Source organism: Thunnus maccoyii, chromosome 1, assembly GCF_910596095.1.
Source record: "Thunnus maccoyii chromosome 1, fThuMac1.1, whole genome shotgun sequence".
Taxonomy (NCBI): domain Eukaryota; kingdom Metazoa; phylum Chordata; class Actinopteri; order Scombriformes; family Scombridae; genus Thunnus; species Thunnus maccoyii.
The window spans coordinates 28,854,374-28,865,859 of record NC_056533.1 but is presented as its reverse complement, the minus strand read 5'-3'; the positions used below and the strand labels follow the sequence as shown (position 1 = coordinate 28,865,859).

At 38.0% G+C, this 11,486-nt stretch overlaps 1 protein-coding gene across 1 annotated transcript; it reads right to left on the bottom strand.

Annotated features, from left to right (window-relative positions):
• Window positions 1-109: 109 nt before the first annotated feature.
• On the bottom strand, window positions 110-4,618 carry LOC121901711 (very long-chain acyl-CoA synthetase-like). Its single transcript, XM_042418618.1, has 10 exons — window positions 4,064-4,618; window positions 3,365-3,574; window positions 3,087-3,245; window positions 2,753-2,877; window positions 2,004-2,198; window positions 1,732-1,822; window positions 1,447-1,645; window positions 940-1,037; window positions 399-529; window positions 110-294 (listed from the first exon to the last, which is right to left on the bottom strand). Exons 1-10 carry the CDS (start codon window positions 4,542-4,544, stop codon window positions 121-123), a joined length of 1,863 nt encoding a protein of 620 aa, XP_042274552.1. The 5' UTR covers window positions 4,545-4,618; the 3' UTR covers window positions 110-120.
• Window positions 4,619-11,486: the final 6,868 nt, after the last annotated feature.

Here is an 11,486-nt window from a genome sequence, read left to right as displayed (position 1 = left end):
ATGAAATGTGCTGTACATTAAACACTCAATGCGCAGGTCATCTACCATCATTTGGCATCCTGTAAATCAAATGCACTACTTGAGGTTCACTGCTATTGCAATAATAAAGACTAAACTCATTCAAAGCCTGATTCTTCCCTCTGCGATGGAGTTGAAAATCTCCTGAGTCATGGGTACGTAGCCATTATGGTCCTCCAGGTAGAACAAACTGTCCTTGATGATAGCGGGGTTGAAGCCTTCCTCACCCAGCTTCACCTTCATTTGCTTAAACGTCCCAGTCACTGCCAGTGCATCCTGCCACAGAAAAATAAATGTTTATAAACTGTAATGGTTGCAAGATATTTTCAGGCAAATGTATGATTTTTACTGTGTTATAATATTGTTAGGACTCAGTTCACCTGTATGCGAATGAAGCGAGGTCTTGCATAGCTGGGGAGGTATCTTTTGACATGTTGATATGCAGCTTTGCCGTCAAAGTCCATGTTTTCTTTCAGCGTCATTGCTGCCATTCCGATTCTTCCCTCGTGTCCTAATCAGTCAAGGTCAAAGCAAAAAGAGGACTTATCTCAGGACATGAGTTCAAATGTCTTGTTATGTATTTCATACTATGGCAGAATAAATGAAGACCTGTTTCAAATACACTTTGTTGTTGTCATGTTAAAACTCTGACTTAAAACTTTTTAATTTTATGTTTTTAAATTGATTATTGCAGCATGGTTTGATTGATGATTGATGATGAATAGGCTGGTAACAGCTTGTATAGTTTATTAAATCTTTAAAAAAAAAAACAACCCAACTCAAACAGACATGGTGTTCAGGTGAAAAAAAGGTATAAGACTTAGGAAACATAATACCCGAGACCTATCAAAGCTATCAATTTTTATCTAATAAGCATGTCTTATATGGCTGTGAAATAAGTGATAATAATGCAGTTATTACCTGGCACCTTCACACCATAGACATTAACCTCCTCAACACAGTCTACCATGAGCAAATGATCAGCCACCTCTGTGGTTGCCACATTTTCTCCTTTCCACCTGTATTAGATCACAGTACAAAGACATTTTAGTCTTTTAGCATTTAAAGCAATGTTGTTATAATTAAGATAACAGCATGGTCAGAATAAACCTACCTGCATTCCATTTGCAGAAAATGTTGAAATAATGATTAATGAATATTCTTAATCTTAACTAATCTAAAGAAATCAAACATTGGAAATAAGTATAGTAGATTAACCAGAGTGCCCGCAATTTCTGGAGAACTGTTGAAAAAACTGAAATGATGTTAACAAAATTCAAGGCCTTTAATGGTCTTGAAATACAATCAAATACAATGTTTTGTCCTACATCTTAAATTCATTCAACATTCTTCTCTAAAGGTCAACCATTTTTCTAGTTTAGGCATCATTATTCATTGTTTCCAGATGTGATTGTTTTATATACAGACCTGAAAGTGTCTCCAATGCGATCTTGAAAGAAGACAAACCCCTCGTCATCTATCTTTAAAAGGTCACCACTGTTAAAGTAGAGGTCTCCCTTAACAAACACATCTCTCAGCTTCTTCCTCTCTGTCTGCAGATTGTTTTTGGCATAGCCGCTGAAAGGTGTTCTCTCTCCAATCTTCGCCACCAACAAACCAGTCTCTCCTGTGGTTGAAAGCAACAGTGAGTTGACATGAATTAGACAGAGATGAAGGTTATGTAAGTTGTTTTTTGGGGGAAGACTGGCTCACCTCTGGGGACTTCAATACAAAATCCTTTAGAGTTTTTGACTGGCTCCTCTTTCTCTGTGTCGTACCTTATGAGGGCGTATGGACATCCCATCTGAAAAACAGTTCAAGAATAAAAAAATTAACAAATTATCCATAAACATTTACATTTAGTTGGACAAACCAGACCAGCCAACCCTGCATGTTCATCACTTGGTGGCAAATGTTACTGTACAACTAAATACTGAAATTCTGTACGTATGGGACAAATAAACAGCATTTTTATCGCCTCTTACTTTATGAAGGAAATGCTCTTTGCCAATGGCTCCAATTTTCCCAACGTAGTTGACAAAGCCAATATTTCCTTCTGTCGCTCCATAGCATTCACAGATGTGAATGTCCCCAAAACGTTGCAGGAAATCAGCCCAAGTATCTGTTCTTATCCCGTTCCCCAAAGCCAGTCGGACTTTATGATCCTTATCGTTGTCTCTCTAAACAGGAGGGAAGGAGAAATGAAAGCTGGATATGACAATGATAACAAACATCACATTATGTGTACAGAGTGTCTAACTGCTGCGAGTATTTGAACTACTAATATATTTAAAGGATAGGTTCACAATTTTTCAAGTGTGTCTTCAAACAATGGTCAGGTGCCAATATAAACATTGAAACTCGCTGCTGACTGTAATCATTCATCTTGTTCATACTGAACATTAGATCTTCTCAAAATTCTCTTACAATGTAAGTTAAAGGGATGAAATCCACAGTCCTCATTTTGAGCAAACTTTCAAATACATTTTTGCACAAAACAAGGACTGTGGATTTTATCTTCCATCACTTACATTGAAAAGTACATTACTAATGGATCTCATATGAACAGGAGGAAGAAGAACATGTGTCATTGTTCATTTGGGCACCTGACTATTGTTCTAAGACAGACTTGAAAATTGTGAACCCCTCTTTTAACAACATATTTTTAGTTATACTATCTTAAACAGTGCTAACTTTACTAACTTTTTATATGTGACATCATACTGAGGTTTACCTTTGGTGTGTTGCAGAGGTAGCGCATAATCTCTCCTATGTACTGAATGACCGTCACATTGTACTTTCTACAGTCATTCCAGAAGTGGGAGGCAGAGAATTTACGTCTTAAAACAACAGTGATGCCTAGAAATGAGAAGGCGCAGATTGCAGCAACATATAATCTCGTACTGAGAGGTCAAGTACGGTAATTAACTTATGAACTTTGAAATACAAATAGTGAAAATCAGAGCCAAACTGTGTGCTATTTGAGGTCATATACCTGTTGGTTTAACCTGTAATAAACTCAGTGTCAGTGCAGTTGGATATTTTTGCAAGAAATACTCATGTATTACCCTTATCTATGGCTCCACAAAGACCCATCAGAAAGGCAGCGCTGTGGTAAAGAGGCAGGTACACGTAGATGATATCGTCTGAGCGTACGCCAGCGACAGACTGAAGAAAAGATGCCATCCATAGCCTCTCGTGATTAATTACAGCTGCCTTGGGAAGCCCTACAAGATAACCATTAAACCATTTTTTACTGTCCTATAGTAGTTCCGTTGCTCAAGGCCTGCACAGTAAAAATAAGTGTGCAGATTAAAGTGAAGGTCAGATAAAGCAGTCAGGTTACCTGTGGTTCCTGATGTGTAGATGTAAAGCGCAGGGCTCTTAATGTTAATGCTGGCCCTCAGGTGAGGTGACAGAGGTTGGTCCGAGGCCTGCTGAATCTTGTCAGAGAGGCTTTCAACGCCCTCCAAGTCACAGTCCTCATTGAGGATGAACACACGGACGCCCTGCTGCTTCAAGGTGGGCAACACCTCCTCTACAGCACCTCGCAAATCTGACAAATGACCAAAAGAGAGCTGGTGAAGGCTTCAAGGATATTAATATAGCAACACTAAAAACAGGGAAAACAAATGTGGAGGGACATGGGAAGCGAAGGAACCCTCTCTGAAAGTTTAACAAATGAAACTACACCAGTGTCGATATACTTTACTGGCCACGTGTAGCCACATGAAAGGAATTCAACTCTAGCTCCCAGTAGCTCTCAATATACTTGTAACAAATTTACAGTAGGATATACATTTAACATCACTGGTAACTTATTAAATTATTAAAAAGTTATCAATTTAACTTAGGGAGACAATTTAACTTGTCTCTATGTGGCACAACTGTAAAATGAACTGGCATCTGACAGTTGTCTTAAAATATGTCTGTAATTGGAGAAGGAGGTCTGGAAAATCTTTGTCACCTAATATTCTAACACTAACCAATCAAAGCGGCAAAATTATTAAAACCTTTCATAATTACATGGAGGACAACAGCTTACCAGCACCGGCGACCAGGACCTTGGCTTCACAGCAGGAGAAGCAGTGCAGCAAGGATTTGGACCTGATGTTGTAGTTGAGCAGGGCAGCTGTGCAGCCAAGCTTGGCTAAGCCGAGCCAGATCCACACAAAGAGAGGCTCGTTGCCCAGAAAGACGGCCGCTGTGTCCCCTTCCTTCAAGTTGGCATGAAGCGACAGAGCTCTGGCCACTCTGTTGCTCTCTTTGTCGGCTTGGCTGTAGGTGAAGGAGCTCTCCTCGAAAAGTAGAAACTTCTTGTGCGGCTGCTTGGCTACTTTGTCCAGAAAACAATCCAAAATGCTGTAAAACGGTTTGTGGTTCTTGAATTTGCTCACTCGCATGCCGATCTGAATTGCAGTAATTGCATAACTTATATCTTTCAGAATATAAGGGTTTCTTAAGTAAAGCAATAATGGCAAAATTGCCAAACCTATAAGCGCGGTATATAAAATATATGCAATCATGATAATCAATAGACAGGTCCCAGTGTGCAACTAGAAGAGTTCTGCAGCTTTAACAAACTTCAGCAGCTGAGCGGCGCGGGCTTATATTGCATTTTGGTTAGGCCAATAGAAAAGTGGGTGGGACATCTTTTCGCAGAAAAAAGAAAGATTTATCGAAAGTTAGAATAAACTGGAAAGAGAGCGGTCAGTTTACGTTATGCATCAAAAATGCAATAACAGCTTCAGCCCCGGATGGTTTGAGCCGAACCCCGCATATTTCTGTTTCTCAAAACTGGTATTTTAATGTAACAGAGTGGAAGTTGATGTGGAGCGACAGGGGGAGAAATACGGTGCTGCCCAACAAGGCGCATACAGGCCATGGATTTATTACAGGCAGTGAAGTTGCTGTTTATAGTGAGTTGTTTATAGTGAGTTGAGCTGTTTAGTGTTTCAGGCTTTTCTCCATATGTCAGCACACAGATTGGTCCATAATGAAAACACAAGAGCACAAAAGCCTCAAATGCGTGGTTTCAATTAGCAGAGATGTGCACACACAGAGCTGTCCACAATCACAAACCACCTGCCTTGTGTTTCTTTTACTTCTCTGGTATTTCGTATCTGTAACATAATCTACTGAAATGCCAAATGTCAAAATACAGCTATTAATGTGACTCAGGCAGGTCTGAAACGTGTAAGATTAATGTCTGAATTTGACATTAATGTTGTTCAGGTGTCACTGAACGTATCCGGGATTTCGCAGAAACATCAGTACTGATGTTCTGTTTGTTGCTCACAGATGCTGTGAGTCAAATTCTTTCCTTTGACTGTATTAAGCAACTGCAGCATCACACAGCAACAGAAACGATGAGTGCGTCTTAAAATTAAGAGAGTGATGCGCGCATTTACGCACGTAGCACAGCAGCGGTAATTTCATTAAAAGACCATTGACACCATTGACTTAATATAAAAAGGTCAGCTGTTACACACAGATTCCAGGTTTATATGGTGGAATTGTTTGTAAGAAGCCCTTTATGGTGAAAAAGCAATCCTGTGTAAAACAATAAGGGGCTGCGGTGGTGTGTCGGTGAGACAATGAAATATGGTCCAGCAGTCCGGTTGGAGTAAGATTATTGCATTTAAAGGCTGATCAGAAAAACATATTAAAAAAAACATAACAAAAAAAATATTCACAACTCTTGAAAGTTATCAGGCTGCAACCATGTTTATTAGTGCGCACATGTGGAGTACATCTGTGTCCGCAAAACACACACGCACACAGAAACTTTTTGGCCCCCGCACTTCTGTAATGAATCCGGCGCCTCTGGTCCAGTCTACAATACAGTATATCGGCAAACGGTCTGGCTGCGCGCCTGGGCTGAGTTCAGGCCAGTTCAGTTTCTGCCTCTTGAACTTTGAACCACTTTCTCCGTGTGATCAAACAATGTGACAATATGTGTTCCTGGGCGGAAAGAAGTTCTCAAACTGCTGCCAATGGTGAAAAGTAACACCTTTCTGTCACTACTAAGACAGTTTTTTATGCCTTTACCGCTCGTCCTCTTGCAAGTCTGTTATCTGAATGTTATGTATGTTATGCATGCACTACAGTGAATGCTGCCAAAACCAGGACTTGTAGGGGAGACTGGGGACAGTTGCAACACTTTTTGTATTTCTCTGAAGTTATTCAAAGACTATTTGGACTAGACCAACCAAACTTGTATATATATAACTTAATTCTGTTTGCTAATTATTACCCATACCATTTAAAGATGGTTACATATGACATATCATTCACAATGTTTGTTCTATCTGAGTGTTATATTGTTAGAACAAGCCCTGCAAGCACTACAGTGAATGCTGCCAAGACTATGTGCAAAAAGCAGGACTTGTAGGGGAGACCGGGGACAGTTGCAACACTTTTTGCATTTCTCTCAAGTTACTCGGAGTCTATTTGGACTAGACCAATTTTTAATATTTTAAACTTAATTCTGTCTGCTAATTACCCATGCCGTTTAAAGATGGTTACATATGACATATCATTCACAATATTTATTTGAATGGATGAAGTCAGATGTTGCAACTGACTCTTACCCTTGAAACAGTTGCAACATGATGGTCACATGTTAAAAAAAAAACATTAAATTTCACTAATTAAATTTTGCTTTTTGTCTCAATGAGCATGGTATTCTAAAATATGTATATATGTACTATATATTTAAAATATTCTATTATTTATTTATACAATATAATAGCATTATTTATTTATTTTGTAATATTTATCAAATAACGGTTATTACAGTTATTATTGAGTTTTGTTTAGGTGTAGAAAATAGGCCTACCTTGAGTCAATGTGCAGATGTTACAGATGCTATTCAATCTCTCTATATTTCAGTGTTAGACAGGAAGAAAGGAGCAATTTGCAATGCAACAAAATTTTATTAAGCATGTTTTTATTGTACCAAACATTGACTGTATCTAATATGAACGATGCGTCTACACTTCCTACCTCCTTTCTGTCTCCTTTCTGGGAGCTGCCATCTTGCTTGTGTGACATCATTTGGAGCCAGAGTCTGCACAGTAGAGTCATATCATGTCATCATATCCCTTTTTTATATCGTCAAATAACTCATTAAAAGCAAACTTACCAGAAAAATGAACACTTTGACATATATTAGCGTCATAAGAACTACCTAAAATGACAGAAACCATCTTTGTGAAAATTTTATTTCACGTGTACTTTGGTTTTTCAGTTTGGTTCATGTTACATCTGCTAATATGGAGGGGGCAGGACTTATGACCTATACTGCAGCCAGCCGCCAGGGGGCGATCGAGATGTTTTGGCTTCACTTTTGGGGCGCTGTCATGACGTCAATATTTATGTAAAGTCAATGGTACAAAACTGCAACTGTTTTAAAAACTGATTTAGTAGTAGTAGTAGTTAAGTCAGCTGCCCCTTTTAAAATGCTCTCATAGGCTCCTCTCTTGGTCCCCTGAGAGCTCTTTCTGATGGTCCAATGACCTGCACTGGTAACTTATACGATCACTCACCTGCAACTTTCTCTCTTTTTTTTTATGGAATCGGAATAAGATGGTGTGACAGATGGCGAAATCCTTGGCCACTGCGCTGACTGTCCTGCCCTCATCTCTGATTATATCTGATGCTCGTTCCAAAATATTGAGGGGAACTCCTCTTCCTCACTTTTGGCATAATGAAAAACGAATAGAATGCAATTTCTACTTTTAGATGATGTATTCACTATATGACAAACAATAATGGCTTACTATTTGCTAATGAACCAAACCATTACAATACTAAGATAACGTTAATACGAAATGATGAAATGATCGCGTTATTGTATGATTTTAAAAAAAGAAATGCAAAAAAAAATTGTATTTAGGTGTAAAAGTGAAGTATCATTTTATGTACCCCACAATGCCTTTGTGTGGACTGTTTCAATATGGCTCTCAGCTTGGGGACGGTTGCCATGACAGAACATCGTTTGACACATGCTAATCACTGGGGGTGCACGATTCAGGAAATCTCACGATACAATTCCGATTCTCGGGGTCACGATTCGATTCACAATCGACTCCCGATTCAAAATGATTCACAATTCTAAATCGATTCGATTTGCGATTCAAAATCAGTTCTCAATTATTTATAGATTTGATTCTAGATTGATGTTTTGAGTTACTCTTTCCATTTGCCTGCAGTAGACACTTTTATAGGTCTCAAATAAAAAGATCACACTGAATCAAATGTAAACATTTGCTACTCAATGTCAACCTGAGTAAAATTTATTTTCCTTTAGTCCACTTAGTCAATAGGAAACTGAAGCGGCCTTGAGACAAAGGGTAAAATTAATACTTAATACAAAAATAAAAATGATTGGAATGATAAACTGCTAAGTATAAAACCTCAAATAACTTAAATTCCTACTTCAATTAACAAAATCAAACAATAGCTGCCTGTTACATTTAGCTGCAAAGTGCATACAAGAAAATTGATCACTATTAGCGAGTGATTATTATAACCAATTTTGTCTCTTTTTCTTAATTTCTCATGCAGATTACCATCTAATTGATATTTGTATATTTACTACATGAATGTAAAGTAATGAAACAGACAGCTTAGCTGTTTACTGAATTTTATTGACTGTTTCAAAATACAGAACAGCTATTTAAACGCTTGTTTCGCTGCTGCATCTAGTTGGCTCGTTTTTGGCAGTTTGTCATTAGCTTCAAGGAGACTACGTTTTTCATTGAGAGAAAATTAATTTCTCATTCCCGTCCTCAGATAACCAGCTAGCAGTAGACCTGTTGTGTGTTGTTTGTTTAGGCTGTGGGGAGGAGGGCTGCAGGGGCCACAGTGAGAAAGTTGAACCAGAATCAACTTTTGGAGAAACGCAACCTGTAACGCTGTACAACCCTGCCATGTGACAAAAACATTACTAGGACGAGGGGAGGACATTTCTCTTCGTTTGATAACGTTAAAAGTAAAGTTGGGCTTTGCTGACGGCTTCCTGACTAATTTCAAAAAGATGAGAGAGAGAAGCAGTGGTCGAGCGAGCTACAGAGTGAATGAAGAGAGGGAGCGCTGGTAACGCTAGTGAGGAAGCTGGTGAATCAGATCAATTAAATGTTATTTCCTGACTGTTTCACAGCGGTTACAAATAAATAAGCCCACAATGACACAAACCTGCGGAGGTGCGTTGCAGCGCCTGATAATGGCATTAGTCTTGTCAAGCTCCGTCTTCCCTTCGAGATAAGAAAATCCAAAATATGTCCAAATGATTGCCTTAATAGCCTTTGGACCAGGTTGTATTTGTTTTTCTGTCAAGTATTCCATTGCTCGCAGTCTCTGTCTCCATGACACACACTTCACTTCCTTCTTGCCTCGGAGTTGGGTCCGGGCGAAAACCGGCGCGGTGTCATTGTGCCATCTGAGTTATGGGATTTAGCGAGCTAACTCATGTCAGGAAAAAATGGAAAACAACGTGGTGGCAAGACTGAAAAATGTGACTCGATTCTTGGAATTTCTGAATCGATCCTGAATCGGCAGAGATAGAATCGCGATTCTTATGTGAATCAATTTGTGATGGATTTGCGCACCCCTACTAATCACAACACTTAGAAGTCAACAAAACAATGATTCAAACTAAGTAAGTTTTGATTAATTCATACAAAAGGTCACCACAGTATGACAAAAGTACAGCCCATGAAAAACAATTACTGTTGGGAGATTTTTAAAAAAAAGTGAAGTGAAACATCTTAATTGTTTCTCACACTACTGAGAATTACACAAAACTTTGTCTGGCACACACAAGTTAATTACCAACATTGTTCTGTCCAAATAACATGGAGGCAGATAAATGAGTAAAATTTAGAAACCGACTCACTAACTGAGAAAACATTTAATATTTAACATGTTTTCGAAATTCTCAGATGAACTCACACTAAAAGGTCAGGAAAGACATATGCATCCTAAATTTAACTGACCTCGCAAAGCATTGGTCTGTTGTACACTCATTGCATCACATTTGTCATCTCTGTATCTGCCAACTGTCAATGGCAGACTGTGACAGAGAGAAAATTATGATTTGATAAACTTTAATGAAACCTACAACCTAAAACTACTGCTTTGTGTCACTGATGCAGTAACAGTTCACATGTGATAAACTTCCTGTTTTTCATCCAAAGCAGCAAACGGATCATAAAAGATTAAAATTTCTATCTTTTTCTCCATCTGGGTGGTTGAGGCACAGTGTGTATTACAGAATAATTACATCACTATAGAGCACTTTAAAGGTTCCAAATAGAGGGGAAAATTACTCACAGTGTTATTACTGTTAATTTTGTTATGTCTTGTCTCTCTTTATATCATTATTTTCCTGTGAATAGATGATTTTGTCATTATTTACTGAGTTAATATTTGCATATAAGTGATTAGAACAGACTGATCTGGACAGTATTATTTGTACCTGCAGCAGTTTGTGTACCTACAGCAGTTTACAAGGACTTTGCTCTCTAAAATAAAAACACACCTTCATGTTTTTAATCATTAGAACTCTGGAGGACTGTCCATGTCATTACATAATAACCACAGATGCAAAAAGTACATGGACACCCTTGTCTAATGTTTGTGGTATATCCCAACTACATCAAGGACTCCAACTGGGTACAGGGTCACGCAGTAAGCATGTGCGTTTGTCTCCACCTTGTGGTTTTCACATCTAGCACATCCAAAATTTGTCTTTGTATTTTTATTACTAAGCAGAGCAGAAATAGACATGAAAAGTAGTTCTTGTTTTACAGTAATAATCACTTTAATTTTTAGGAAAGTCCTTTATATTTACAGATATTGGCACATAAATGAAAAAAAAATCATATTTGGCCCTGTTCTACGTATTTTCTTACCATTATATACTGCGCCTAACTTTACTTAAGTCAAAATATTGTTTAGTACATCGACACCAGCTGCAAAAGAAAGCTGGTAACACTTTGTTTCACAGGTCCTTTAATTTTATACTAATTTCCTGGAAAATTTCTCAGTAATTTGCAGGAATTTAACAGTTAATTTTAAGATATTTTACAGGGACAGTGGTGCAATTTGGTACAACTTATAAATAAACTCCATAATCAGCACATTACCCAAATACTACCAAATTACATAACCCTTTCAAAGAATCATCAGTTACCTACAGCAGCTACTTTTAGGAAATTATTGAAAGAAACTAATATGCTAATACATCATTTGACACACAAAACTACAAACTGAAGAATATTTTTTGCAAATTAAAAACTACGTATGAACCAAAATATAACGAGTAGGCCTTTACCATCTAAACCAACTTAACACTTTTCTGTTTTTTCTTATAATTTGTACCAAATTGCACCAATGTCACTGTAAAATGTCCTGAAAATTAACAGTTAAATACCTGCAAATTACCCAGAAAATTTCCATGA

Bases quoted from the DNA above. Each gene is read 5' to 3' on its own strand.
- LOC121901711 (XM_042418618.1), bottom strand. From the start codon at position 4,544: ATGATTGCATATATTTTATATACCGCGCTTATAGGTTTGGCAATTTTG. The intron at 530-939 runs GTAATAACTGCA...TTGACTGATTAG, and splicing joins CTATGGTGTGAAGGTGCCAG to GACACGAGGGAAGAATCGGA. The intron at 295-398 runs GTGAACTGAGTC...TTTCTGTGGCAG, and splicing joins CTCGCTTCATTCGCATACAG to GATGCACTGGCAGTGACTGG.